Source organism: Opisthocomus hoazin, chromosome 32 (genome assembly GCF_030867145.1).
Source record: "Opisthocomus hoazin isolate bOpiHoa1 chromosome 32, bOpiHoa1.hap1, whole genome shotgun sequence".
Lineage (NCBI taxonomy): Eukaryota > Metazoa > Chordata > Aves > Opisthocomiformes > Opisthocomidae > Opisthocomus > Opisthocomus hoazin.
The window spans coordinates 4,076,107-4,103,614 of record NC_134445.1 but is presented as its reverse complement, the minus strand read 5'-3'; the positions used below and the strand labels follow the sequence as shown (position 1 = coordinate 4,103,614).

At 54.3% G+C, this 27,508-nt stretch overlaps 2 protein-coding genes across 2 annotated transcripts in view; both read left to right on the top strand.

Annotated features, from left to right (window-relative positions):
- Window positions 1–993: 993 nt before the first annotated feature.
- On the top strand, window positions 994–5,937 carry BCDIN3D (BCDIN3 domain containing RNA methyltransferase). Its single transcript, XM_075445625.1, has 2 exons — window positions 994–1,185; window positions 4,498–5,937. Exons 1-2 carry the CDS (start codon window positions 994–996, stop codon window positions 5,110–5,112), a joined length of 807 nt encoding a protein of 268 aa, XP_075301740.1. The 3' UTR covers window positions 5,113–5,937.
- LOC104338532 (keratin, type II cytoskeletal cochleal) overlaps window positions 1,099–27,508 on the top strand; it is a 66,023-nt gene continuing 39,613 nt past the window's right edge. The window contains exons 1-2 of the mRNA XM_075445624.1: window positions 1,099–1,185; window positions 20,864–20,996. The gene's annotated coding sequence lies outside the window, so the exon portion shown is untranslated. The remainder of the gene's footprint in view (window positions 1,186–20,863; window positions 20,997–27,508) is intronic.

The following is a 27,508-nucleotide window of genomic DNA, read 5'->3' as shown; positions in this document are numbered from 1 at the left end:
GGGAGATTCATCAGGGTGTGAAGGATGCTGGAGAGAGGAAGGGATCACACGGTTTCCCATGCCTATAGCAAAGAGGACAGGAATTTGGGGGCCTAAATACAGCCAGAGAGATTCAGAGGAGACCTCATAAAGCCTGAAATCCGCTGCCTAGAGAAGGGGGAAATCAGTATTTATTTTTGCACTTGTTTCTGTCTTCCTTCTGTTCCGTGCTTGAAGCGTTTCGAGGAAGGATGGAGTCTTGATGCCAGCTTCGCACGGGCCTTGCCAGGGTGCAGGGGATCCCTGCCCATCCCTGCCCGCTTCTTCCAGGGCAAGGACAGAACTCCAGAAGGCCCGGAGTCGTTCGCCAGCGTTTCTGAGCTCCGGGCGCCCTCTGCTCTTCACACTGTGACAAAAACTGACAGCGCAAAAAGAAAAACAGCTTCTCCGTGTCAACTTGACCCTAAAAACTTCCCCACGCCAACTCTTTCCCTCTTTAACCGCGGGATTTTGTGTTCTTCTGCAGTAAACCCTCCTGCCAGCCTCCTGCCCGGGGACGGGGGCTTAGCAGTCCCAGGGCAATCCCATGTTTAAATGCGATTTAAATAACACCGGCACCGAGTGAAAGCCCAGAGAAGTTTCCCGGCTTTGTCTGGCGGGGTCCGTGGGTTGTTTCTGGGGAGGGGGCTCCCGCAGACCCGCGGCCGGGCCCCCCCAGGCCTGCACCCCCACGCTAGGCCGCAGGGTCACCACGGCAAAGGTGGCGGGGCCGGAGGTGACGCCTGGGCCTCCAGGAATTCTTCTCACTCCAGCGGGCCTGGAGGGTCCGGGGTAGGGGAGCCGGGCCGGGCTGGGCTGCCCCTTGTCCCCGTCCCCATCCCCGTCCCTGTCCCCTTCCCCGTCCCCGGCAGCAAGCCAAGGCCACGCCGCCGCCCCCACCCCGGAACCTTTCTTCCCCGGAACGCTTCTGCTCCCGCCCGGCCCCCGCCCGGCGCGCGCGGGGCTGAGGGGAAGATGGCGGCGCCCATGAGCGAGGGTTTTCCCGCCGGGGAGCCTGGCGCCGCTCCCTACGGCAACTTCCCCAATTATTCCCGCTTCCACCCGCCCGAGGGCCGAGTCCGGCTGCTGCCCGGCGGGCTGCTGCGGAGCCTGTTCCCCGCGGCGGCCCGCCCGCTGCTGGGGCTCGATGTGGGGTGCAACTCGGGGGTAAGGAGCCGGCGCGGCGGGAGGGGGGGTCCTGGGGCGGGGGGAAGCGCTGGGGCGGTGGTCGGGGCTGTGGGGAAGGCTGGAAAGACTCGGGGGGAGGCGCTGGTGCGGAGTGTTGGGGGGCCCTGAGAAAAATTGAGGGGAGGTACTGGTCTGGGGTTTTGGGGGGCTGCGAGCGACTGCGGGAGGAGCGGCCTGCGGTACTGGGGGGCAGTGGGGCAGACTGGGGAAAGCGCCAGTCTGGGGGGTTGAGGGACAATCCAGCATACGGGTAAGACTGGGGATGAGGCACTGGTCTAGGGTGGTGGGGCTGGCTAAGAAAACTGGGGGGGGGGAACGAGGGCCTGCGAGGGGGGCAGTGGTGTAAACTGGGAAGGCTGGGAAAGGCAGTGACCCGAGGTAGTGAAGCAAATGGAGGAGACTGGGGGAAACAGGAGCTTGGGGTGTTGGGGGATGGTGTAGCAGATCATGAAGGTGGGGAGGCCCTGGTGTGGAGGGGGGGGGGGGGCGTTGGGGCTGGGGGAGGGGCAGTCAGCAACCTGGGGCATTGGAGGGAAGACTGGAAAGGTTTGACAAGGCAAGGGGTGGTGGCTTTAAATTGAAAGAGAGGAGATTTAGATTAGATGTAAGAAACTCTGAGGGTGGTGAGGCCCTGGCAGAGGTTGCCCGGAGAAGCTGTGGCTGCTCCCTCCCTGGCAGGGTTCAAGGCCAGGCTGGACAGGGCTTTGAGCACCCTGGGCTGGTGGAAGGAGTCCCTGCCCATGGCAGGGGGCTTGGGACAAGACGATCTTTAAGATCCCTTCCAACCCAAACCATTCTGTGATTCTCTTAAGGTTGGGGGAGGCACTCGTCTGGGGTGTTGGGGAGGACTGGGGCAGACTGGTAAGGCTGAGGTGGGAGACAGTGGGGAAGGCGGGGTGCAGCACAGAGCTGGGGAGGAATGAAACAGCCTGGAATAGCCGGGGGGGGGTAGGAGCCAGAGACAGGGATGAGCCAGTGGGAAAGGAGGACTTGGATGCAGCACGAGACTGGTGGGGGTCAGGAGATCATCAGTGTGTGGGAAGCCCCCGGCGCAGGTCTGGTGCGAAAGGAGGAGGACGGCTGGGGGGAAGGCAGGGGTGGGATGGAGCTGGTGGTTGCTGCTGAGCGGGGATTTGAGGGGCTGTGTTGGTGGGTCTGTCCCCTTTCCCACGCAGGCCTAAGCCTGCAGTGCTGCCGTGTGTACCGAGACTGGCGAGCCACTCTAGGACTGCCCTAAGAGCGGGGGAACTGGACAAGCCTCAAGCTAGAAACCATCATCTGTTGTGTATTGTGTCATACACGTCATTTATCCGTGAGGCAGAGCTAAAATCCTGGTCACGTGCTCTCGAAGGTGTTGTGACAGACCTGCTGAATCTCGTAGAACTTCCCGTTTTGAAAGTTTGTTCTCTTTCTTTACATAGTTTTGCATTTTTCTCATGTTTTTTCCTCACTGTGCAGCTTTGCTGTGTTGTAATTCAGAAGTATCTGTGCATCTCTGGTGCATGCTGGTGTATCACAGACTCACAGCAGGATAGGGGTTGGAAGGGACCTCTGTGGGTCACCCAGCCCAACCCCCTGCCTAAGCAGGGTCACCCAGAGCAGGCTGCACAGCACCGCGGCCAGGCGGGGCTGGAATATCTCCAGAGAAGGAGACTCCACAGCCTCCCTGGGCAGCCTGGGCCAGGGCTCCGTCACCCTCAGAGGGAAGAAGTTCTTCCTCGGGTTCAGCTGGAGCTTCCTCTGCTCCAGTTTGTGCCCGTTGCCCCTTGTCCTGTCGCTGGGCACCACTGGAAAGAGTCTGGCCCCGTCCTCCTGACACCCACCTTGAAGATATTTGTAGGCATTTCTAAGATCCCCTCTCAGTCTTCTCTTCTCCAGGCTGAACAAGCCCAGCTCCCTCAGCCTCTCCTCGTAGCAGAGATGCTCCAGTCCCCTCCTCATCCTCGTAGCCCTGCGCTGGACTCTCTCCAGTAGCTCCTCATCTTTCTTGAACTGGGGAGCCCAGCACTGGACCCAGCACTGCAGATGGGGCCTCCCCAGGGCAGAGCAGAGGGGGAGGAGAACCTCCCTCGCCCTGCTGCCCACACTCCTCCTCATGCACCCCAGGAGACCATTGGCCTTCTGGGCACCCAGGGCACGCTGCTGGCTCATGGTCACCCTGTCGTCCCCCAGCACTCCCAGTCCCTCTCCACAGAGCTGCTCTCCAGCCTGTACTCGTGTGTGGGATTATTCCTCCCCAGATGCAGGACCCTGCCGTTCTTGAACTTCCTCAGGTTCCTCTGCGCTCAACTCTCCAGCCTGTCCCGGTCTCACTCCTTCCAGCTCTGTGTCATCAGCAGACTTGCTGAGGGTACACTCTGTCCCTTCACCCAGGTCACTGATGAAGAAGTTGAATAATAGCAAAGGTGTGTTGTTAAATTTACGATGTTTTAAAGATTTTTTTTTTTTTTCAGATGGAAACTTTAGCAATGTATTAACTTAGAAATAAGTACTCACTCAAAATGAAATTGCATTCTGGCAGGGGACGAGAGTGCTACGGTTTCCATGGCTTCTCTTCCCCCGGCCCCGTGCCAGAAGGTTTGAAAGTCCACCTAAGGCATTATCTGAAGGGCAATTCTAGATCCTGTTTCAGGTGAACTTGTAAAACAGGTCGGGTGAAAATGCTGTCAGTCCAGTTCGTCTGAGGAGCAGAGACTTTCACCACTAGAGGACACTTTCTGCCCGCTTGTAGCCGATGTCAGGAGCTTCATCGGGTCTGCTGTAATGAAAGATTAATACGCTTTCCACTTAGTGATGCGCTCTGTGAAGGGAAAGCTCTCATATTAACTATCTTATGCTACAATCTAGTGGTCAGGGAGTGTCTTTTACTTCAGACGAAATTTATTACTCTAAATTAGGCGTTATATATAGCTCTGAGTATCACTAGGGAACTCTGAGGCTCACCTAGGGACGCCAGTGAAGCCTTCACCCCCGCGTTGGAAGGGGATAGCCAGCAAGATTCCTGTTGCTAAAACTCATCTTTCCCATAGTTTTTGGAGCAAAACCACAAGTGTGGGATGGTAGAGGTTTAGTTCCGACCTCTGGTTGACTTTCCGGTAGTCAGGGTTACCATGATGCTTTTTGCCATGGAAAGGAAGATTGTCAGTGAGCTTACTGTTCTGAACTCTGCTTCCAGAGAAGGCTCTGAGTTGCACTTGTACCTTGCTGCTGAGAGCGGGATCCTTTGTGCTTGCTGATGTGGTAACGAAGCGGCGCAGGCCCCGTGAACCCCTGTTGTTTTCCTTTCTGCAGGAGCTAAGTGTGGCTCTGTACAGGCATCTCCTTGGCCTTCAGGAGAGCGAAGGCAGCCTGGATCAGCCTGCAGCTGGAAAGGATCTGAACCTTCTGTGCTGTGACATTGATCCGGTGTTGATTGAGAGGGCTCAGCAGTGCAGCCCCTTTCCTGCCTCCATGTCCTTTGCCAACCTGGACATCATGGACTCCAGTGCCAGGGAGCCATTGCTGAGGTCCTACCTGGGCCGTTTTGGCCGCTCTACCTTTGACATTGGATTTTGCATGTCCGTGACCATGTGGATCCACCTGAATCACGGGGACAGTGGCCTGATGGAGTTCCTGTCCTTCCTCTCGTCGCTGTGCGAGTACCTGCTGATCGAACCGCAGCCGTGGAAGTGCTACAGGGCAGCCGCGCGCCGCCTGCGGAAGCTGGGCAGGAATGACTTCGATCACTTCCGATCTCTTGCGATCAATGGGGATATGGCGGAGAGGATAACCCAGATCTTAACGAAGGACTGCGCCATGGAGCTGGTGTGCTGCTTCGGGAGCACCAGCTGGGACAGAAGTCTCTTGCTTTTTAAATCAAATGGCTCAAATCACGAGGGCAGGGAGTCTTCAGAACAAGAGCAGTGACTGATAAATGGCCTCTCACATTTGTGGATTCATAGGCAAGGAGGTGCTTGCTGTTCATGGAGCCAGATCTAGGAATTCCTAAATCCCGGCTGGGACCAGATCTTGACCTCGCTGGGAAATTTGAGGCAAATAATGTCTGTGTGGGGTTTTTTTCTTTCTTTCCATCCACAAAGTGTGGTGGCAGTTGTAATCTGCCTTGTGGGATCTGGGATTGCTGTTCCTAGAAAGTGCTCTTGAAATCAAAGTTGCTACATACGTGCTTTCCATGTGTATCAAGAATATTCCCTGGAAGAAAAGAGAACGTGCTACCTTTGTTCCTGGAGCTTTTCAGGGAAAGGGAGCATTTCTGTTGACCCATGCGACGCACTGTTTGTTCTGCTTCTGGTTGTGTTTTCTGTATAAAACGATCTTGGAAAACATGTAACCTGATTTACCAGCTACGAAGTGAGTTGGATCATTGCAGAGGGTGTCTGGTCGACAGGTTGCCCAGAGAGGTGGTGGATGCCCCATCCCTGGAAACATTCAGGGTCAGGTTGGACGGGGCTGTGAGCAACCTGATCCGGTTGAAGATGTCCCTGCTCACTGCACGGGGTTGGACTGGATGGCCTGGAAAGGTCCCTTCCCACCCAAACCATTCTGTGATACTGGTCAGGCTGTGGTCAATGCATCTTTGCAGATGGGGCTTGTCTTGGGCTCCCCAGTTCAAGAAAGATGAGGAGCTACTGGAGAGAGTCCAGCGCAGAGCTACGAGGATGGTGAGGGGACTGGAGCATCTCTGCTACGAGGAGAGGCTGAGGGAGCTGGGCTTGTTCAGCCTGGAGAAGAGAAGGCTGAGAGGGGACCTCAGAAATGCCTCTAAATATCTGCAGGGTGGGGGTCAGGAGGACGGGGCCAGACTCTTTCCAGTGGTGCCCAGCGACAGGACAAGGGGCAACGGGCACAAACTGGAGCAGAGGAAGCTCCAGCTGAACCCGAGGAAGAACTTCTTCCCTCTGAGGGTGACGGAGCCCTGGCCCAGGCTGCCCAGAGGGGCTGTGGAGTCTCCTTCTCTGGAGATATTCCAGCCCTGCCTGGACGCGGTGCTGTGCAGCCTGCTCTGGGTGACCCTGCTTGGGCAGGGGGTTGGGCTGGGGGACCCCAGAGGTCCCTGCCAACCCCTGCCATACTGGGATTCTGTCTGGAGTGTGCGTTGGACGTCGGCAGTAGCCTGATGGTTCGGTGGAGTGAGGAGTTTCTGTGGTAGGGCATGTATTCGTGGAAGTGTATAACAGAGTGAGTGCTTTTTGTAATAATATCCTTGAAATAAAAAGATAACTTAATTTTATTGTAAATACCATGTTGGGATTTTTAATCTTTCTTTTTATTAGCGTTGTTTTCAATACCTACGCAGTCCCAAGCAACTGAGCTTATAACTTTGTTGTATTTACAGCTCAAGTGAGGCTTTGGTAAGCTTGGAGCTAGATTTGGCTAAGGTTAAAGTATTACAACTTTCACTGGGCTGGTTGGGTAGGGTTGTTTTTAGTAAAATCTAGGAAGAAAGAAAATTTGAGCAAAATGTTTTATTTTAGCATCATTTTTCTTGTTTTAATATCCCTACTAGCTTTAGTTCATACACAGCTAGTGGTTTTGTTAGCTTTGATACTTAGGAGTCATACTTCTGTAGTGTTTAAACAGATGAAAAACCTGACTTGAGCCGGTTATGACACACAGAAATAGGTAACTGATGACTTACGAATTTCTGGGTTCCGCTGCTTCCTTGCTGCGAAGCGAGAGGGAAGCCCAGGTGCGTGCTGTGAGCGCTGTGTCAGCAGAGCTCGGTACCAGAGAGCCAGGGGCAAGGAGGGGGGGGTCTCCTCCCGGGAGAGGGGGGGTCTCCCCTGGGAGCTGCTCTTGTCTGACTGTGCCTGCGTGCACGGGCAGAGAGAACCTTTGATTGCATCTTGCTTTATGTCCTTACTGGGTCTTCCTTGTTATTTACTCATACAGTGATAGTGGAGGGGCCTAAAAAAAAAATAAGAAGCTTTGATTTCCCCCACGGTGAGCTCAGGTGGAAGAGCGAAGCGTGTGAGCGTTCTGGCTGGCTGGCCACAGGCGTCTGGATGAACAGCGGATGACGTGTGGAAGAGGCGTGCGTGTACGTACACGTGCTTCAAGGGACTGAGCAGGGTCACAGAAGGGCTTGGGGCTCTTCCCATAAATGCAACTTCCAATGTTCTGTTACATAGAAAATATTTCGGACTCCCACCAGGAGTCCTGTAGCTCCTCTGCCTCTCAGCTGCGGACAAATGTGCCGTCCCTCGTGGTGCTGGTCGCTAATTTTCTTAAAGAAGACTTCTCAGTCTGGGATGATTCTGCTGTTCCTGTGGAAGCGAAGGGAGAACCGATTTGTCGTGTGTTTTCCTGAGGGTTCGCCCAAGTGCCTGATCTCTCTCAAAGCTTATTTATCTACAACATTGATCGCTTTGGTAATTAAGCACCTTGTCTGACATTCGTTGTGATCTGTGGGGAAGCGCCATTGGCTCGAGGGGTGTTGGCTCACCCAGTGCTGCTGGGCAGCTCAGCCTCCCGCTCTGCTGCGCTGCTCTTTGCTCTGTTGTGCAGCTGGTGGCACTGGAGCATCGTGCAAGCTACAGCCTTGCCCCTTGGGATGCTTCTCTTGGGTTGGGTCAATATTAGTTGCTGTTTTCTTTGAACTTTGAAATATTTATGAAATAGACCTGGACTTGCCTGTTCAGTGCTCAAGTTTAAAGGGGTGAATAGGGTTTCTTGCCTTTCATTTTCGTCTGAGGATTTACACACTTGCCTGTGAAAAAACTGTATGAAGTGTTGCTAGGGAGGTAAACAACCCAAAGAGTTACACACAGGAGATGTCCCCTGCACCCATCTAGAATGACCTTCCCCTTCAGAGAGACCCTGCTTTATGTTCCTTATGCACCGAGTGCTGGATCAGTATCTGCCTGGAGATGCTTTTGGGCTGCTGCTTCTTGAAAGACTGTGGGTTTTTTCGACTTTATCAGCCTTTATGTGCTGGCTGTGCACAGACCTGCAAACCAGCCCAGTGCATATGTAACAGTATGATGACTTCTTATCTGTCTCTGAAGTCTGTGCTCCTAAATTGCTAATACCAGTATGTCCCACTGCCTCAGAAACGGCTGAGCTCCAAAACTAGTTCTGTTTGGCTTTGGCACAGCAGTGTGTTTTGTTTCTTGTCCTTTGGATATGGTCACGAATACAGCTCAAAATCATGTCAACACAAATCTCTCTGTAGTTTCTGGGACAGTGAGGAGCTCAAAATGGAGTCAGTCCTTTAGCAGACAGGAGGAAAAAAAAAAATGCTTTCCTCTTCTTCTCAGCTTGCTGCTTCTGCTCTCCAGGAAGTTGTCGGGAGATGAGGCAGGTCGGAACCCAGCTCCATGACACAGCGATAGAAGAGAGCCGATGGATCTCGGCTGCAGTGCTTATGTAAGGCTCTGGAGAAGTTTTTTTTTTTAATACTTTACCTTCTCTGCATTTTACAGTGTGGTCTCCTGAAGGCAGGACAGAAGGAAAGTAAAGACGAGGGTTAAAACCAGCACTTCCACTCCCTGTTGCTGAGAGCACTTTGCAAAGCTGGTTGGTAATTGTTCATTGTACAGCTGGTGAAATGGAGATGCCCCTTGCTTGTCGAGGCCTGGGGGTGGTTACCCTTGTAGAGCTCAGGGTACACGGTCTGGGGAAGGCACGGAGGCCTCTGTGCTGAAAGCATTGCTTGCTCCTCTCTGCCGTGCTCCAAGGATAGGGGCAACCTGGTGGTCTTCGCTGCTGCTGAGACAAGGGAGGTGGAACTTCCCTGTGTGTGCAGCGGGAGGGCTGTGCTCCCGCTGCTCAGCTGGGAGCGTATGGCGTCACACCGGGCTGATGTGCAGGTCCCGTAGCTGTCCTGGCTCGCTGCGTGCTACGTTATTTGTGTGTGTGCATCAGAGGGTTAGTTAAGAGATCTGCTTGCGCTTTCCTACCCTTAAATCTCCAACCCTACAGTTGCTTACAGGAGCCTGCTAAATTCCACACCTGTACAGAGCACGTATAGCTGAGCTTTTTTTCTTTTCCAGCCTTAATGATTCTGTGATTTCCAAACAGACCCAGACAACGGCAGGGCACTGTGATGGGACTGTCAAACTGCTGCCCTGTTCCATCGTGGCAGCAAGTGAGGAGTTCCTGTGCTCTGTGGTTTGTGATTGCTGCTGGGCTCCAGCAGACCTGGCCTCAGTTTTCCCATCCACAAAATGAGCTTGATAACCCCCCACCACTGTGGAGATTTCTGCTGTGAAATATTGGCTGTATGTTTGCCCAGCGCTTTTGAGAATGAAAAATACCAATGAGCTGAGCTGTATCATCAGCTGTGAGCTATGCCATGGTTCATAATAATCACTGCAGCCACTTCAGATATTAATTAGGTGCCATACCTTCAAAGTGTTCTGACTAATTTAAAGTCTCACACCACTGCCGTGTGGCAAGTCGCAGCTAATTATCCCCCTTCTTTGAATGGAAAAATCTAGGCAGAAGAGGTGAAGCATCTAGTCATGCTGAAGCTAGTATCAAAGCTGGGGCTGAGAACCTGGAGGTTCCAGTTTCCGGATGATTCTGCAGTTGCTTCCAGCCCTTGTAGGAAATAAGATGTAGATGGTGTCAATTAGAGGTCCTTTTTTATTATTTTTCTTAACTTTAACTCTTCCTTGTGCTAAGAGACAGTTTGCTGTTTCCTAGATTCTTGTGCTGGGTGAGTACAAGGGATGCACTCAGTGGGGAAAAATTTAGTGCCTAAATATGGTGCAACAGCAGGAATTTTATCAGTTTAACGTTGACAGCTGCCAGAGCAAATGGCTGTTGTAAGCACCTATCTCCCTGCTGTCTGCTTCCTTTCTGAGGCATAGGTGTATTGACAGCCTAGCGGACTCTGTTCACCAGCATTTCTAAATGGTGACATGGTTCAAAAATGGTGCAATTTAACTTTCCCCAGAATGTGTGACAAGCCCAAGAGTGGAGGAATCGGCTTTAGGAACTGAGCGTTGGCAGCAGCACGTCTGCTCCCATAAGCAACTTCCTCTAGCTGGAAACCCAGCAACTTGTCACTACAAGCTCGTACCGCAGAAGATTTTCGGATTTCCTTTGCTCGGCTGAGGGCAGCTTCGTTCTTGTTCCTGGCACTTTGCTGCCTGCGAGTTAAAGGAGAAAAGTGAGAGGTGTCGGCCCGTGGAAATAGGGGTATCTGTGTCTGGCAGTGTGGAAACCTGAGGAAAGAACAGCCACAAACCAAACACGCGGTGTCTTTTCTCTGCCAGGTGTGAGCTGATTCTCTTGCAAAGTTTTGATTTGTTAGGTGAGCTGGTGGTGTGAGGAAACAGAGCCCTTTTGGGGCTTGGTGGGAAAACCAACCACAAATCCGAGGTGTGAGTCTGAGGTTTGTTCTGGACGTGCACTGAAGGCTGGTCCTGTTCGGCCTTGTTGTGAATGAGGAGCACTTGGTAGGACAGAGGAGGTCAGGGGGGATCGAGAAGATCGGCTGTTCGCTGCCTCGTGCCCTCTTGGTTATGGGAACGGATGTGGCCTAGCCGTCCGCGCTTCAGTTTGGTGCCTAGGTGTGGATGGTCTCTTCGAGTCTCCAAGGTGTAGATGCAGTCTCTCTGGACCTAGTGGAGAAGTTGATAGATAAGCAGTGTGCGGGAAGCTTGTCCTGCCGTTGGGCTCCTTCTGTAGGCTTCAGGGTTTTGTTGCAGACACCTCAGTTTTCTCATTAGATGTACTTGTGGTAACGTGGGCAGGAGGTTTGGTTTCCCACAGGCCTTTGCACAGAAATCCCTTGGAGTGCTACGGGCAGAAGCCTTGACACGGATTCTCTTGTCAGCTCAAGCTTGAATTCTTGGATTTAATTATGTGGGAGGGTCCTTGTTACCTCAGAGCTGCGTCACCCACTGGGTTTGGACTCCAGAAAGGGTCTTGAGTTTGAAAAAGAAAGCTTGGAGACGTGATCTGGGGTCAGGATCTGCTTCTAATGCTCTGTGAGGAACTGAGGGAGCTCAAGTCTAAAAGACCTTTGTTCTAGGTTGGGAAGGGTGGGTTCCTTTCTTAGGCTTGTCACCAGCTGGCTGCAGAACTTGGGCAAGCTGCTGCTTTTCCTGAACAGGTGATCTTGCACTCTTTCTTTCACTGCGAAGCATAACCTGACATCTGGTGTGCTCAGGTCCTGAGTGCATACGAAATGCTATACAGGCCTGATCAGTGACGACCGGACAATCCGAGTTCAATCAGCTGTAGATCAGGGTTGTGAAATGCATATTGTCAGCTGCCTGGATTTTTACCCTGACTTGCAGCATAACTGCTCCATCCTTGAGTCCTTCCCAGAGCAGCTTGACTCCGGGCAGAAGATTTTATTTTGAGTGATGTTTTCAGTAGAGCTTTCTGAACGCCTTCCCTGTAGTGGGGACCTTGCTCTGAAGCACGGAAGGTAAGGAGGATCTTACTCGTGCTTCCATAGGGCGCACTTTAGATAAGTGCCTTTGTAATTGATTAAAACCCCCCATCACCTAAGTCGTATATGGTGGGCCAAAGACCAAACGTGGCACTGCAGATCCTGTGCCCTGTTTCCTGGTGTGGAGTGATTCATGATTCCACAATAATTATTCTGTTTTATTGTTGCACTAGCAATTTATGCATCTCCCATGTGAGTGACAAGGATTTAGTTAGAGCTGAGTCTGAGGGTGGTGTCCCTCCTTGGCCTTCGCAGTTCCCCTCCAGCCCTGGGGTCAGCCCAGAGACTCTGAAGGCTGTGGAACACGTAGAAGCTACTGAAATGCAGCTTTGTTACCCCAGCAGCTGAAATCCAGGTGCAGTCATGCTGCAACAGGCCTGCCCTCCTGCAAGAGAACAAGCTGCAGGGTGACACATCAAAAGAGAAGGGCAGCTCCGTGGTGTTCTCTGCGGAGATCAAAAGGAAACAAGCAGGGCGGCTCCTCTCCTGCCTGGCCCTGGAGACTGCTCATCTCTTTCTCCCTGTCCCTTTAATCTCAATTACCTCCTAGATGGTGGTGTGCAATGCTCGTCTGTGAAGTGGCTCGTGTGAGGGAAGAGATCCTTGGTTGCACGTTGGGGAAGAATTCCCTCGCCCTTTGTGAAGAAAGTGTGCGGCAGCACAGAGGTTTTGACGACATACCCTTCTGTTCACACAGAATCACAGAACAGTAGGGGTTGGAAGGGACCTCTGCAGATCATCCAGCCCAAACCCCCTACCAAAGCAGGATCCCCTAGAGCAAGCTGCGCAGGACCATGTCTGGACGGGTTTTGAATTATCTCCAGAGAAGGAGACTCCCCAGCCCTTCTGCACAGCCTGTTCCAGGGTCTGTCACCCTCAGAGGGAAGAAGTTCTTCCTCATGTTCAGCTGGAGCTTCCTCTGCTCCAGTTTGTGCCCGTTGCCCCTTGTCCTGTTGCTGGGCACCACTGGAAAGAGTCTGGCCCCGTCCTCCTGACCCCCACCCTGCAGATATTTAGAGGCATTTCTAAGGTCCCCTCTCAGCCTTCTCTTCTCCAGGCTGAACAAGCCCAGCTCCCTCAGCCTCTCCTCCTAGCAGAGATGCTCCAGTCCCCTCCTCATCCTCGCAGCCCTCCGCTGGCCTCTCCCCAGTAACTCCTCATCTTTCTTGAACTGGGGAGCCCACAACTGGATGCAGTGCTCCAGATGGGGCCTCACCAAGGCAGAGGGGGAGGAGAACCTTCTCATGCAGCCAGCACCTTCATGTCCCGTAGGAGTGGGTGACACAGCATGAGCATGGATGGCGCAGGGAAGCTGGGTGTGAGCTGCCCTGTGTGGGGTCTGGTGTCAGTCTCTGCCTGGAGAACATCAAGGCGCTTCTGCAGTGGCAGTGCCTTGATGGTACCAGGGCAGGAGGTCATCTCCGTAGGGCTGCTGTGCATTATGTCAGGGATTAGACCTCGTTGCTGCTGGTGCGTGGAGGCAAGCGAATTAGCAGCGCAGAACCTGAAACTTGTGAGGGCTTTTCAGGAATGTGTCTCGTGGCTGTTACCCAGGGCTCTTGGATCCCCTGGGACTGATCTGCTGGAGTAACTGCACCATTCTGATTCCCAGCCTGACCAGTGCTGACTCCTGTTGTCCGGGATGGCTAAGTAGGGCAGACGCTGATTTGTTTATTATCCTCCAGCCCCTAGAGCAGGACCTGCAGTGCATTCCTTACTGACTCAGGTTGAGTTTTAGCTCCACATCTTAACCATTATTTATTTAGTCTTCTCCTCAAAATACTCACAGTTGTTACTCAGGGCAAATGCCTGGGAAGAGAACTGCTTTTGGTTTGCCCTGCATCATTTCTGAGCCCACCGCAGATCCCCTCTTTGGACAACCTTGTCCTTGGATCAGGGCAGCCACGGTGACCTGAGAAGGCACCTTTTCTACCTTGCCTCACACAGCCTTGTGGGACTTTCCAAAATGGCGTGGCTTCTGCCATGATATCTTGTACAGTGCTCAGGGCAGGCATTGCCTTCGTGGAAAAGCCGCAAGAGAGCAGAGGTGTTGAACCTGAGAGCACGGGAGTGTGTGATAAAGTATTCAGCCTTGAGTGGAGAAGAGACTGAGACTGACGCTGTGGCTCAGTGAAAGGCAGCAGGAACCTCACAGGCGCGGTGAGCCTTGTAGCAGCTTTGGAGAGGGGGCAGGAAGAAAGGAGAGTAAATGTGGATGAGACCTGGGAATCGAATTGGGTATTCCTGGGGCACCTCCTGGCTTTTGCATTTATGAGCTCTTTTCTCCTGGGGGCTGTACTAGCGATGCTGACAGTAGGGATCTCATCTGACCTAGACTAACGTCAGTGCAAAACTGATCTGGGGGGATTCCCAAGGCCAAAGGATGCACGTACCTGAGCTGTGCGTTGGAGAACAGAGTAATGCAAAGGAAAAAACAGGCCTGTGCTGGCCTTTCTCTCCCCCGGTGCGAGTTTCCCAGGTGACTAGTTACTGTCCCAAACACTGATCTTTGCCTTCGGGGGAGGTGGAGAGCGGAGAGCTGCTCTCTTGATCTGCGTTTCTCGCTGGTGCTGTCACCAGCAAATTCGCTTTGCTCTTTGCCAAGGCTGCAGGTCCTGGCTGGTCGCTGTTCCCTGCTCCGTGTGTATGTGTCTGCCTTTCTGCTGAAGACCAGCTTCAGCTGGTTTGTGAGAAGTGCTGACTGCAGGCATTGTGCAGAGCGTGACTCAGAAGGGCAGAGGTTTAGGGGAGGGGGAGGAAAGTCATTTTAAGGAGTTGTAAGCTATAAACTACAGCAAATAGTATTGGTAGAGGTGGCCTGGTTCTCTTCCAGGCTCAAAAGGAAGAGTATTAAGGATTTACAAAGAGCTGGCACAGCTGCAAGGCAGAAGAATGCTTTATTGAGTGTGTAAATGCTCATAAAACCACTAGTAAACCTGATAGTGTTGTGTATGTAGAGACAGGGAGGAGAGGAGGCACATCCTGAAGGTGCCTGGAGGTTTCCAGAGGGCCTGGTGTTTCCCACAGAAAGACAGGGGTGATGGTCGCAGTTGTCATCAGTGGAGCAATTGGTTGATGCAGAACCTGGTTCCCTTCAACTCCCTGCTCTGATTTCAGGGTCTGGGACTGGTGGGCCTGCTGCATCCATCAGCTGCTATGGCAGCACTGTGTAAAATCTTCTAAGGGTGGTCTGAGAGACTTTGACTCTTCAAGAGCAGAGAAGTGCAAAGGGCCCATCATTTCTCTTAGAGGGAGGTCATGGAGAGCAGCTCACCCTGGTTCTGCTCTCTGTGACAACGTTTATGGATATTGTGTAACAGAAATACAAATGTGGCTGTGTGATAAGAGGGGAGAAGGGTCCGTTCTCCCCCCTGTTGCAGGAGCTGCTTTGCATGGGCACCTGCCCCGTGGCTGCACGATGGCAAAGCAGGAGCTGGGGACAGTGAAGATGGAGAAGGGGGGGCTGGGGGGGCTGGGGGGCTGAGGGAAGGGTAAGGGGCGGCAGGTGAGCTGTTGCTCAGTGTAATGCAGAAGCTGGGCACCTCTGCATAGGAGGGAACACCCTCCTCCAGTTCCCTTACACTGGCATTTCTTTGACAAGACGTCAGGGAAGGCGCTTGTCAGACAATTTGCTGATGTGGAAGCTTTGAAGCCCGCAATATTTGCCTTCTGCACGAAACCCAGCGAAAGGAGGTTGGAGCCGTCTGCCCTGGTTGCAAGCAGTTCCCTGCCCACGGCAACGGACGCCGTGAGATCAGAGCTCAGCAAAGCTCAAAGGGACGCGGCCGGCAGCCTGCTCCCTGCTGCAAACAGCGCTGACGAAGCTCGCTGGGGCTGGGCGGCCCAGCCTCCGAGTTCTTTCCCAGCCAGGTGGAAAAAGAAGCCTGAGCTGGCTGCTTCTTCTGAGGTTCCCCAGCCCACGGGCTGTCTGCCTGCCCCGGTCACTCTCCCAGTTTCAGAGCAGTATTTGCATGGACTGGGGGACACGACTGCGTGTGCTGGTAGGCCACTTCAACCCCCAGCATACCAAGCTAAATTCCTCGCTGCTCGTTCGGGGGTGCCAAAGCCACTCCTGGCCTTTTTGGCCTTCCCTGGCGTGGTGCATGGAGTGTAACTGGGCATGGTTACTGACTCGGATGTAGTCCTGGGAATTCAGGAAAGCTCCCATCAGTGTTGGAGAATGGAAAGGAGCGCTGCTCTCTAGGGCTGCTTCGGACACCTTCGCCGGGGGTTGTACCAGTGCAAGGTTCGTGGCTCAGCGGGAGAGCTCCGGACGTGAAGACCTGCTGAATTTTGCAGGTTTTAGAGGAGCAAAGGCTGATTGTGAAATGTAGATCCACGTCTGAAACTGGATTTGGATCTCACTACAGACTAAACAAATGTTCTGCAAGGCTTCTTAGATGATTAGCATTGAGAACAGGGGCAGTCATGTACATATGCATTAGATGTCTCTGCCCTGCTTTGCAAGAAGCAGCTGTTTGTTGTGAAAATGTAGAAAGAATTTGAATTTTTTTTGTTATGGGGTAGGATTTACCTGAAGAATAAAGGAATGTTGTCAGCCTTGGTTCCAACCTCACCTGCAGCATAGGTGAAGCAGTGAAAATAAGGGGAGTAATGTGAACTGGAGCTGAGCTACCACGCTAAGGTGAGGATCTGCTTTAGTGAAGTTAGTGATGTACACAGGATTAGCTAACCTGTCAGGAATCTAATGCTAAATACATTTGGTGAGACAGCACAAATTCTGTGGCTGTTAAGGGTTTTTTTGGTGAGGAGGAATGTTCTTGTCCCTTCTGCTTATCAGCCAGGGGTGGAGAGGGCACTTGATGCTCCCGCAGGAAACTCACTCCAAGCTAATTAGGGGCCTTTCTGTCCCTCCTTCATCCCAGCTGCCCCAAGCATTCCCCTTTTCATGCTGCCAGGCCAAGTCTCTCTGCAGATTTCCACTGAAGTGACGGCGTTGCTTAGAGCTTCACAGCCCGCGCAGACAAGCGGTGGGGTTCAGAGGTGCTCCCGCACGTGCGCTCAGGGATGCAGGCGTCACCTCGGGTGCTGCATTCGCAGGGACAGTTTGTGCCTGGGCCTGAGCGCTGGTCTGGGCAGCGTTTGCTCCCTGCTCTCTGTTTCCTCTTAAACTCTAGAGAGCTAAAGAGAGAAAACCCCTATGGGCTCAAAGTCCTCCCTGCCTTCCAACCAGCAGCTGGTACGACGCTTTTTTTTTTTTTTCTTTTTATGTGATCATTCTGTAGTGGAAATCAGTGTTTCTGTAGCAGCTGCCCATGTCTTTCCTGAGATGCATTCCGTGCATATTCACACTGGTCTGTGCAGTGTTTGCTCCCTGGAGTCTGTTTTCTCTTAAACTGCTCTATCTGAATTGCTTTCTGCATAATGTTATTGAGAAACGAGCACACAGAGAGCGTTAACAGGTGAGCACGGAGAGAGCTGGGGGGGATCTGTCAGAGATCCAAGAGTCCATGTCAAAACATCCCCACCCCATTCCTTGCATGGCTGGGATGGTTTGCAAAAAGCTCAGGCTTCTCCATAAATTGTGGAGAAATTGGTATGAAGGTAACTCTCAAAGGGGCTTGCTCTATCTTCTATAAAATCCACAGGGAGTCAAGTCCCACTATACTGCTGTAGCCAACGCTCACTGAAATTTTGCTTTTTCCACTTAGGCTTAAGCTGGCAGAGAAGAGGCCGGTGCCAGCGCTTGGTATTAGCAGAGTGAATCAGGAGCAAGGTGATGGCGTGGCTTTGAGAACAGTCAGGCTGACGTTAGTCTTAATTTGCCAGTTCTGCTGCGTGTGCACAGCAGCATCCTCAAGACACTTGCAAGCTGGTCCCAACAGCTCTGTCCTTTCAGTGCTGTCAGGTGCCTGCTTCGGGCACAAACCTAGGGTTAATCTCTGAGTTGGAGCTGTGATGATGGCAGGGTTTTAGGAGGCTCAGGAGCAACATGAGTCGTTCTGTGCTGACGCTGCCTCTCCCTTAGGCAGCTGGAGGACCTGGGTGGACAAGCATAGCTGGGCTGCTATGGGTTCTTTGCCTTGCTGGAGTGAAGAACTGGGGGTCTTTCCTGGCCGGAGTGGCAATAGGACTGGAAGGGATCAGCTGGCTTTAGGAAGGGGAGATTGAAATTCCCGGAACCAAGTGCTGAACAGCAGATGCAGCCAAGAGGCCATTTCCAGTCGTGAGCAAGGCTTTTCACCAGTGCAGAGGGTTGGAGTATTGCTGCAGCCAAGGGCTGGTTTATAAATTCAAAGACGTGACCCTGAGTTGCTGCTTACTCTGCTTGAGGTCTCATCAAGGACCAAGAAGCTTCCGCCAAGGTGGAAGTTCATATTTCTGGGTCACAGTCAGGTATTTTGTACTGAAATTCAGCCCTGCCAACCACTGAATCCTCTACCGGGTCCAACTGGGATCCCCCAGGACCTTGCAAAGTCAGGGGTTTTTCTCTGGATCCCCTTGTCATTGCTGCCCCAGATAACATGCGTTGTGTAATCTGCAGAGCACGCTCCAGATGCGTACGTGGGCGAGTCCTCCAGGGAGAACTGAATTCAGCGCTCAGGTCAGAACACGTCCCGTAGGTGTTTGTTGCCACGAGTATGAGGTGGCTGGCCGGGAAGCTGCCAGCGGAGTGTGCATGGATGGAGTCCTTCTGTTTCATCCAGAAGCTCCACACCATCTTGGTGCACACAAAACCAGGTTAGAGAAAGCACCGACACGGAGGCTGAACAGCAGTCTGTGGGAGCAGAGGGCTTGTCTGATGCTAGCTCAGATCTGGCTCGTAAGAGGGGTAAACGTGTAGCATGCTGCGAAGTTTCAGGTTGCCCCCCGGGCAAATCCAAGGCTAAATGAATTTCGGGATATTTTAGTGCCTTGTGGTCCGCTGCTTTAAAAGAAAAAGACATTTGGAGTTGTTCCCTCTTGTCTAGTTTGTAAGTCTTTTGGAGTCCCAGGTTCTGACCGTTTTCTGATGTTGGTAGGCTAGAGATTTGGTTTGAACTAGGAGAGCAGTCGTTCTTCCATGTTGCCCTGACTTCAGGAACCGGGACTTAAACCAGTGCCACCCCCCGGGAGAGCTGGTGCTGAGGGGATGAGCTGGTCCAGCATCTCTGACCAGTGTTACACAGGTTTGTACCCAGTGAAACGCTGAGGGAATGCTGGATTTACACCTTGTGGAGGTCAGTGGGACAAGGCAGGTGTAAATCTAAGGTGGATCTGCAGCTGTGGATCTGAATTAGTGTTATCTTACTCCTCGTCTTGTATTTCTAATCCCTGCAAACTGTACAAAAGGCTCCAGATCAGCTTTTCTCTGTTGGTAGTGCTACTGCTCATTTTCAGTTTCCAAACCCTCCTTTTCAGGGAAAAAGCCTCCTTTTTAGAATTCAGTCTGCAATTTTGAGGGCCCAAAGCCTCTTTCTGGAGCATCCAGAGACCCTTTTTTAGGGTGCACATCCTTAGTGTTTGGGACCAAAGCATCGTTTCAGCCCTACCGTGCTTATCCTGCATAAAGGAGCTGCCAGATCGCTTTGGCTGCATGACACTGCTCTAAAAGAGTTGGAAACCAAGCCCCAGGTGGTTTATATTCCCTTTTTTTTAAGTGTGAACTTTTTTTCCTCTCTGCGTGTTGGTGGGGTGGCTCAGAGAGGCCGATGTTGTTTGGGTGGCAGAGATTGCTGGCCAGGGAAGGTCTTGGTGTTGCACTGGGACATCGCCAGCCTGGGAAATGTTGGAGACAAAGGAGATTTTGGGACTCTTGGAGTTGATCTCTGTGCTTTAGAGGTGCGTAAAGCTGGGCACGCGGGCCTTGGGCAGCTGGGAAATGTAGAGGCCAGGTTTGCTAATGCTAAGAAATAGCCAGTGCCGTTCCCACGAGCAGAAGTCGGGCGCCGACGGCAGCAGCCCGGCTTCGCCCACGGTGGTGGCTGAGCCCGACGGCGCAGCCCTCTGCCCTGCCCTGCGGGATGCCCTGCAGCCAGCCTGCCCTGACCCTCTCCTGCTGTTCCCAGCCCCGTTTGCTGCCTGCGTCAGAGACCCCGCCGTGAGTCACGGCTGGGATTCCTCAGCTGTGAAGTGGTTCCTTCTCTTTTTTCTTTCTCCCCCCCTTCCCCAGGTGCTGAGCTTTTTTCCAAAGCCTTGAAATGAAGGGCGTGTTTATGAAACCTCGCAAACACGCAGGCCCCAGCAGGAATGGGTGAGCGCCGTTCCCATTATGTTATGAATACCTGGCCGATTGCCACAGGGATCCTGCCAGGCTGAGCAGCCAATCTCGAGCACCTAGACCTGCTGAGCTCTGGGGTTTTGCTCCTCTCGCTAAGTCATCGCTTTGCGGAGATGGACAGTTTTAATCTCCTCTCGGCAACAGCCATGTTTTTGTACTTGCCTGGCCTGCTGCGATATCCCCGTTCCCACGGTTAGCAGCTTCCCAGGGCACTGTGCCGGCCGGGGTGGAGAGTGGAGCGAGCAGCTCCGGCAGCTGGACTGCCCCTCCGTGCGTGTGACTCATCTCGTCCAACCTGCAATCTCAAATATTTTCTGTTGCCCTGCCCTACACGCCGGGCACGGCCCCAGCTGACCCAGGCCCCTCCGTGGGTCTCGACTCGATGGTGCCGCATCAGGTTTGGAGGTTGCCTGGTGTGTTCGTGCACTGGAGAGATCTGGTGGGCTGGGAGGGAGCACAGCTGGGCGGTTGGGGCCCAGACCAGCTCTGTTTCCCGAGGGTGGACGTGTGCCGTGTGCTGGGCTGCTTCCCCCTCCTCAAACACACCACGAATGCTTGGCTGTTCTGGCAAGGGTGTCGGGGGATGCGGGGTGTCGAAGCAGCCGTGCTTAAAGCTAGCAGAGAGGGTGCAGTAGCTGAGGCTTCAGCGTGACTTCTCAAGTAGACAACAAACTCCGAACCCCAGTTACAAGCTCTGGTTGCTAATGTCTACAGAGGCCTAAGGGAGCAGGTCTTCTGTGCTAGCAGTGCCTGCTAGCAAGGCCAAGCCACCAGCGGAGGTCTGCAGTCCACGCCATGATGCGCGGTTGGGCTCCATGGCTGAAAGCTGTCGCGGACTCTGCTGGCATCGGCGCAGAGCGAAGGTGATGGGTGCGGGGGCGTAAATGGTCTCTGGACCATAGCGAGCTGGGAGGGCAGGAAACCTGGTGCAGATGGACCCTCACCTGGGCTGCGAAGTCTCAGTCCTGATTGCTGGTAATGACTGGACCTGACCTCCTTTCTGGTTTCTGTTGTTTGCTCAGCAGAACGGACACCAGCTCAGGCCCATCTGACCTTGGCATCATGACTGCACTCTGAGGGCTGGTCTTCCCAAGCCTCCATGAACTTTCCACGCTGGAGAGAGCAACGAGTCCCCATCCCCGCTGGGACCTGACAGAGGTTAGCACGGGCCACAACACACGCACCCCTCCTGCCAGGCAGGGACAGGCTTGTTCGTGTCCCCATCTGTGGGCAGAGCTGCTGCGTTTCCCAGCGCCCCTTTGCTTCATGCCCTGGGTTACCATGGACTCCCGCTGCTGCACAGTTTGTAGTTTGCTCTGCCGCGTAAACGGTGTGTGTGCAGAGGGGAGAGCAGGCCAGGGGGTGCTGGGAAATGCTGTTTTGACTCATGCCTTCCAGGGAACGAAATGCTGCCCTCCCACACACGCTGGTCTCCACCCTGTTTGCCCCCACGCCGGGGCTCTGTCCTCCTGGAGGGCTGCGCAGGATTAAATATGGGCAAACATCAAATGCCCAACTTTATTGCCATTTTGTTTTCAGGTGAGGCTTCCTCCAGGCCCGTGACGGCCTTGTGGGTACGCAGGAATTTGGGCTGGGTGGGGAGTGTGCTGAAGCAGCAGCTGCTGCTGCCTGGCTGCGTGCGTGAGTCCCTGGCACGCCTGGAGGCGGAGGCGTGGGACCTGTTGGCAGTCCCACCCGCAAGCCCAAGGGCAGCGAGCTGGCACAACTCTCCTGGCATCAGTCCCGCTCTAACCAGGATTGCTGGCAGGCGGGTACCAAATCTTGGCAGCACAACAAGGGAACGCTGGTTTCTCTGAAATTCTTGGGCTCGTTTGCTCAGGGCGCTGGCATGTGGAGTCACGGCAGAGTGGGCATGTGCGTCGCTGCGGCGGAGGCGGGCGGTGGGGCCCAGAGACGGGGCTGGCTGGGCAGGCAGCTCAGGGTCTCCCCTCTGTCCCTCCTGGCTAGTAGCAGCCTAGGTCTGTTTTCTTTCCTTTTTTTTTTTCCCCTAATGTTGGTGCACCAAGTGATGGGCCAAGTTTGTCCTTCATTCCTCCTCTCACCTTGGGCTGAGGCAGTGAGATGCACTACCAGGACCCACAGAGGTCCCTTCCAACCCCTACTATTCTGTGGTTCTGTGATTCTGTGACCGGGAGCCCCAGGGCTAGGTGGCTGCCAGCCCTGTCGTGCCCTGGTTTTGGTGCTGCTGTGTCCCCCCACCGTGACAGGGCGATGCATGGAGTCCCCCCGCGGGATCCCGCTCCCCGGAACCGAAGCCAGGCTGAGGACATCGCAAAGGTGAAGCTCCCTTAGCAGGTCTGTGCAGGCTCCCATCTCCCAGACGCTGTCTGGGAGGTGGAGACCCCAGGGCTGCCCTGAGCCAGCCGGGTGCAGGTGGAGATGGAAGCTCAGCACCGGGGATGGCTGCAGGACAGAAGAGGTGTTTCGCATGTCTGGGATGGTGAAGAACTGGAAATAGTTGAAAGAAAGGGGCAACCCAGCCTTGCAGCAGACAGCCCGAGCTCAGCTTGGGCACCCTGGGGAGTCCGGAGGGCTGCGGGAGAGGAAAGCCCCGGTGAAGTCAGACCGGGCAGGGTGTCCCGCAGGGAGGGAGCGGGGTGTGCCCCACTGCCTTGCAGGGAGGGCTCTGCCCGGGCGGGGGCCGGGCCGTGGCGAGCCGGGCCAGGCTCAGGTGTTCGCATTCCTCCCCTGATTGGCCACCGAGAGAAAAACCCGGCCTTATTTGGGCAAAAAAGCCGGTGCCGGCTGCTGCCGCTCCTCCCTGGGCGGAGGTGTGGATGGGCTGATGGGGTCGGGCGTGTTTTCCTCCACCCTCCCCTGCTCTCCCCTCCCTCCTCCAGGTGCCCTGGAGACAGCGACTGCGTCAGCTTTGTGGCCAGCGTGGCTCGTTTCTGGGGCTTGCGAAGAGGCTGGTCCCCCGCAAGCGAGTGCTTTGTGTCCCCCAAGAGCTGGGGGTGATGGGTGGGCGGCCAAGGTGGTCCTTGGGGGCTGGGGATCTCTTCGGGCTCAGGTAGACTGTAGGGACAGTACGAAATCGCTGCCTGCCTGCCTGGCATAAGCCTCTTTCCTGCTTGCTAAACTCCCAGCTCTCTGTCCTGGGCATTTGGTTAGGGAAACTAAATTATACCCCGCTTAACTTCATCCCGTCTTAAGCTGCAGGCAAAAACAATCGGGGGAAACTGAGGCACGGTTTTGTCCAAGTGCATATGGGGGAAAAGGAATTCAACTCTTTTTCTTTATCCAGCATCATACTGGGAAAAGGAATTCAACTCTTCTCTTTGTCCAAGGCGGGGAGTTCCTTTTCCCAGCGGCTGATTTCTGTGGGGTGAGCTGCTTCAACGTCTGGAAACAGCCGTACCAGACGTCAGGCCCAGGAGATGAGCCTGGAGGATCCATCTTTCTCCTCCTGTCTTGTGCCCTGTCTCTTGGAGTCGCTCCAGACACGAGCTGCAACCAGGGGGGAGCAGCTGTGGGTGAAGTGGGACTTGGCAGATTAAAATGGGTTGGAAATTGGAGTGGGCTCGGGGGTATTTTTGGAAGAGCGTGATTGCACTCGGTGGGACTAGGTGTAGTGGAAGGCCTCTAGAGCTCTAGGCCATCCTTTCTCCTAGGAGCACGTTTCCATCTCGCTTCCCACATATTTAACCACATAGAACATATAGGGGGATTTCCCCCCCCCCCCCCCCCCCCCTCTGGTAGAGAGTATGAGTTTGGCTTGTGCCAGATTTCCCCAGTCTAAAGTTACTTGTCTCTTTGAGCCTGGGGAGGACTAGAAGATGGCCTGCACCGAGACCAGGTCTGTGACCTGGCTGAATGGGAGCCTGTTGGGGTCTCTCTGCTTCTGCCCCAAGGAACATCCCTGCATCTGGAGGGAAAGGAGAGGTGGGAGAAGAACCAGAAGTGTTCCCACATGCAGCTGGGTAGCTGTGCCCTGAGGAGCAGATGGGCTGAAAGCTGAGTTTTCAAAGGAGATCATGGTTTGTCTCTTTATAAAATTATTTTTATTGTTTTCTTGCAGGATTTAGCCCTAAGAGGACAAAAAAAGTGATGTGTCTCTGAAGGCCAGAAAGGGTCCATGGCCTTTTTCAGAGTGGGGCTGGCAGCACTCCCCCCAGCCAGAGCTGTTGGTGTTACTCGCCAAAGCCGGACACCAAGGAGGGGAATGTAACAGGTTCATTCCCTGAGCTGGTGGGATCTGATCGAGGGTGGTGTTCCTTGCTCTTGGTAGCTCTGCTGGGAAATGAGGTGCCTTCCCCAAGCAGATCCCCAGCCTGATTCGAAGTGTGTGTGGGCTACGAAGGAATGAGATCTCAGTCTGCTTGTGGTGAAATGAACTGGGCCAGCCAGGCCGGGTATCAGGCATGATTTGCACCAGGGCATGAGTTCTTGGTGGGTGAGGAACACACTTTGGGGTCAGGCAAACCTCTGTCTCTCAGTCTACCTTCATGGCCGCCGTTGTACCCTCTTGAAGGATCCACGGAAAGGTGTTTTCTATGCCTTGGTGTCCTCTTTCTCAGCGCCTGGGAGCTGGTTTCCCTCTCTCCTGGGAGACTGGGCTTGCTATAAGGAAGGAGAGGATTGTCTGGGATGTGGCGACGTATTGGCTCCAGGGCTTGGAGGCCTCTGAGCTTCTTCTTTGGAAGCCTCTGCAGTGGTGTCACCTGCCCAGGAGAGGGAGCCTGGAGCTCACGCTTGGGTGCTCCCCAGCCCAGGTACGAAGTGCTCTGGGTGTGGTCTGGGGCCCCAACTCTCCCTGCCTGGGAGACAGCAGAGGAGCCCTACCGCTTCCCTCTGTCTGCTCTGGCTTGTCTTCTGGCCTCCAACCTGGTTGCTGATGTGCAGACGTGAATATTCCCCTGGTCATCTTCCCTGCTGGAGTCTGCCCCACCAAAAGCAGCTCCAGCCCCTGCTTTCAGCACATGGATTTATCTGTCCCTGGGCTTTGCCCCGCGATTGGGCCATGTGCTGGACATCTGTTGTCTCCTTTCCCCACACTGGGGCAGATGTGCCGATCTTCAGCTCCAGGTGGGGTCTCAGATCATATTTGGGAAGCTTCTTGCAACTGAAACTGATATGGCTTTGCCTGTGCTTTGGATTGCGCAGACGTAGCTCGCCAGGTGACACAGATGACCTTGCCTTTTTTCCACCGACCCCCTTGGCAGCAGCTACATCTGTTGGCCACAGTGTCCTTGCCCTTGTAGGACTGTCCCCCAGCACTCCGAAGGGGATTCTGAGATCCTGAGTTGATGGTACTGGTGGCCTGGTGTTCCTGCAAGACTTAAGGAGTGTGATGGCCTTCACTAGATAAGGGAAAAAGGTACAGAAAACTTCCCCAGTGACTTTAACAGGTGGGTTTAGGGCTGGCTGTGTCTCTGGTTTAAGAATAGCTACAGAAATTAGCCCTGAGGAAGGAGCTGGTCCTTCAGATGAAGTCAGTGCTTAAGGGGTTGTGTGGTAGAGGGGGAAGGATGGGTGGATGGGCAAATACAGGTGTCCCAAAGCTGTGTGACCATCTCAGGCATAGCTCCCCTCTGTCAGTGCAGGAATTATTCTACTGCATGAACTCATTGCCCTGGTATGATGTGGCCTGACACACACTTTCCAGTTGCCCGTGGGGAAACCGAGGCACAGCAGTGAAGTGACTGAGGCAGTGAAACTGTGAGTTGGGTCCTTCTCTCCTGGGTCCTAGAATGGTGAACTGAGCCCAGGAGTCCAGCATCCTTGTGCCCTGCTCTGGCCTTGGGCCTCTCTCCCAGCCTCTGGGGTGGTGAAGGCTCAGAAATAGGGGAAAAAACACAAACCAAAAACAACGTCCAAAAAGCTTATAGCAGGGAGGGAAAACAGCTGGAAACCTCCCCCTTGTAGGCCTGGGCTGCTGCTGAGCCCTGGCTGTGAGCACCCGTCTCTGACCACCCTGTCCTCCAGTTCCCCCAGCTGAATGTTCTGGGCTCCCAACCCTTCCCTTTCCATTCGGGTTCCGTTCTGGTTTCTCCTTCCCCGCCTGCTCGCAGAGCCTCAGCCCCATCTGCCTTGCGAGGGCCTGGGCTGCTCAGAGCCGCCGGTCGCCTCCTGGGTGTGCAGCCCTGCCGAGACCTGGCGTCCTTCCTCTGCTTGGAAGGGCTCGGCTGGAGCCTGCCTCGGGGGAAGCTCGGTGCCCAAGAGCCGTCTCCCGAGCTGGGCACAGCTTATATGACTGGGAGCTCACCCAGAGCTCCCACCTTTCCCATCCCTGGCAGTTGGAGAAATGAGATTTAACAGCTGGGAGCTGGGCTGTTCTCCCCTCCTCTGCCCCCATACCCCCTGAGCTGGCCCTGCAGGCAGCGTTTCTCTCGGGTGGGCAGCAAGCAGCAGAGCAGAGATGCTCCCTATCTCAGGTCCTCTGGCACCTCTGGGGATGTGGTCTGTTCTGGATCTGCCCAGTAAGTCCCTTTTGAGGAAGGAGCACCAAGCAAGCCCCCATGCTGTGGGAGGGCACCTCTGACACGAGGGGCTGTGTGGAAGTGCGGTGCTCGGGATGGATCTGGGCCCCAGGCGCCCAGAAGTTCCCCTTTGCAGAGGTGCAGGGGGAATTTAGCCAGGGGAAGCTTTGTGTAGATGAGTGCGGTGGTGGGAGCGTGGTGGCCTGTGCAGTAACACTTCATCTCCTGAAACACACCTGCAATCCAAAGCTGCGTGGGAGCCTGGTGGCAGAGCAGCGGGGGGCTCCCCGAAGCCTTGGCTGCTGGTGCCGTGTCTGCCCCTCCAGCCCTGTGTACTTCTCCCTGGGGAGGTGGCCCAAACAAATCCCCTGGGGAACAATTTCAGCTTCTTTTGCCTGCCAGAGTTTAGCCAGAGTCCTCAGCTGAGACCTGCTGGTGGCTGGGGAAGGGACTGCTGTTTCAGGTGTGCTGCAGGAAGGAATTTGGAAAAAAACAACACGATGCTTTCCACGTGACACTCAATACTTTATTATAACAGCCATAACCCTGGAGAGGAGGTTTTCTGGCTACGTAGATGCTACGGTAGTTGTCTGTCTTACAGAAACATGGAAATACTGCAATGCACTCAACGGAAATATGCCAAGAGACTCTTCACTCCTTCCGGGAACTCAAAATCTGGGCACTCAAGTGGGGCTGCATGGCAGTGGCTCGTAAAGGAGGGTGCTGCAGCACAGAATCACAGAATAGTAGGGGTTGGAAGGGACCTCTGTGGGTCATCTAGTCCAACCCTCCTGCTGAAGCAGGGTCACCCAGAGCAGGCTGCACAGGACCTTGTCCAGGTGGGTCTGGAATATCTCCAGAGAAGGAGACTCCACAGCCTCCCTGGGCAGCCTGGGCCAGGGCTCCGTCACCCTCAGAGGGAAGAAGTTCTTCCTCGGGTTCAGACGGAACTTCCTGTGCCTCAGTTTGTGCCCGTTGCCCCTTGTCCTGTCGCTGGGCACCACTGAAAAGAGCTTGGCCCCATCCTCCTGACACCCACCCTGCAGATATTTGTAAGCACCCAACACTCTGTGTTGGTCTGTGCGAGAGGGCCACAGCAACGTCTGTGTCGGGGGGGGAGCATCCCTGCCTCGCTCGCAGGGGACGTGGCATCTGCAGAGCTGGCTCTAGCCGCGCCGGTGCAGCAGGGCTGGTGTCAGCCAGGTAAGGTAAAAGCTGCTGTGTACGGTC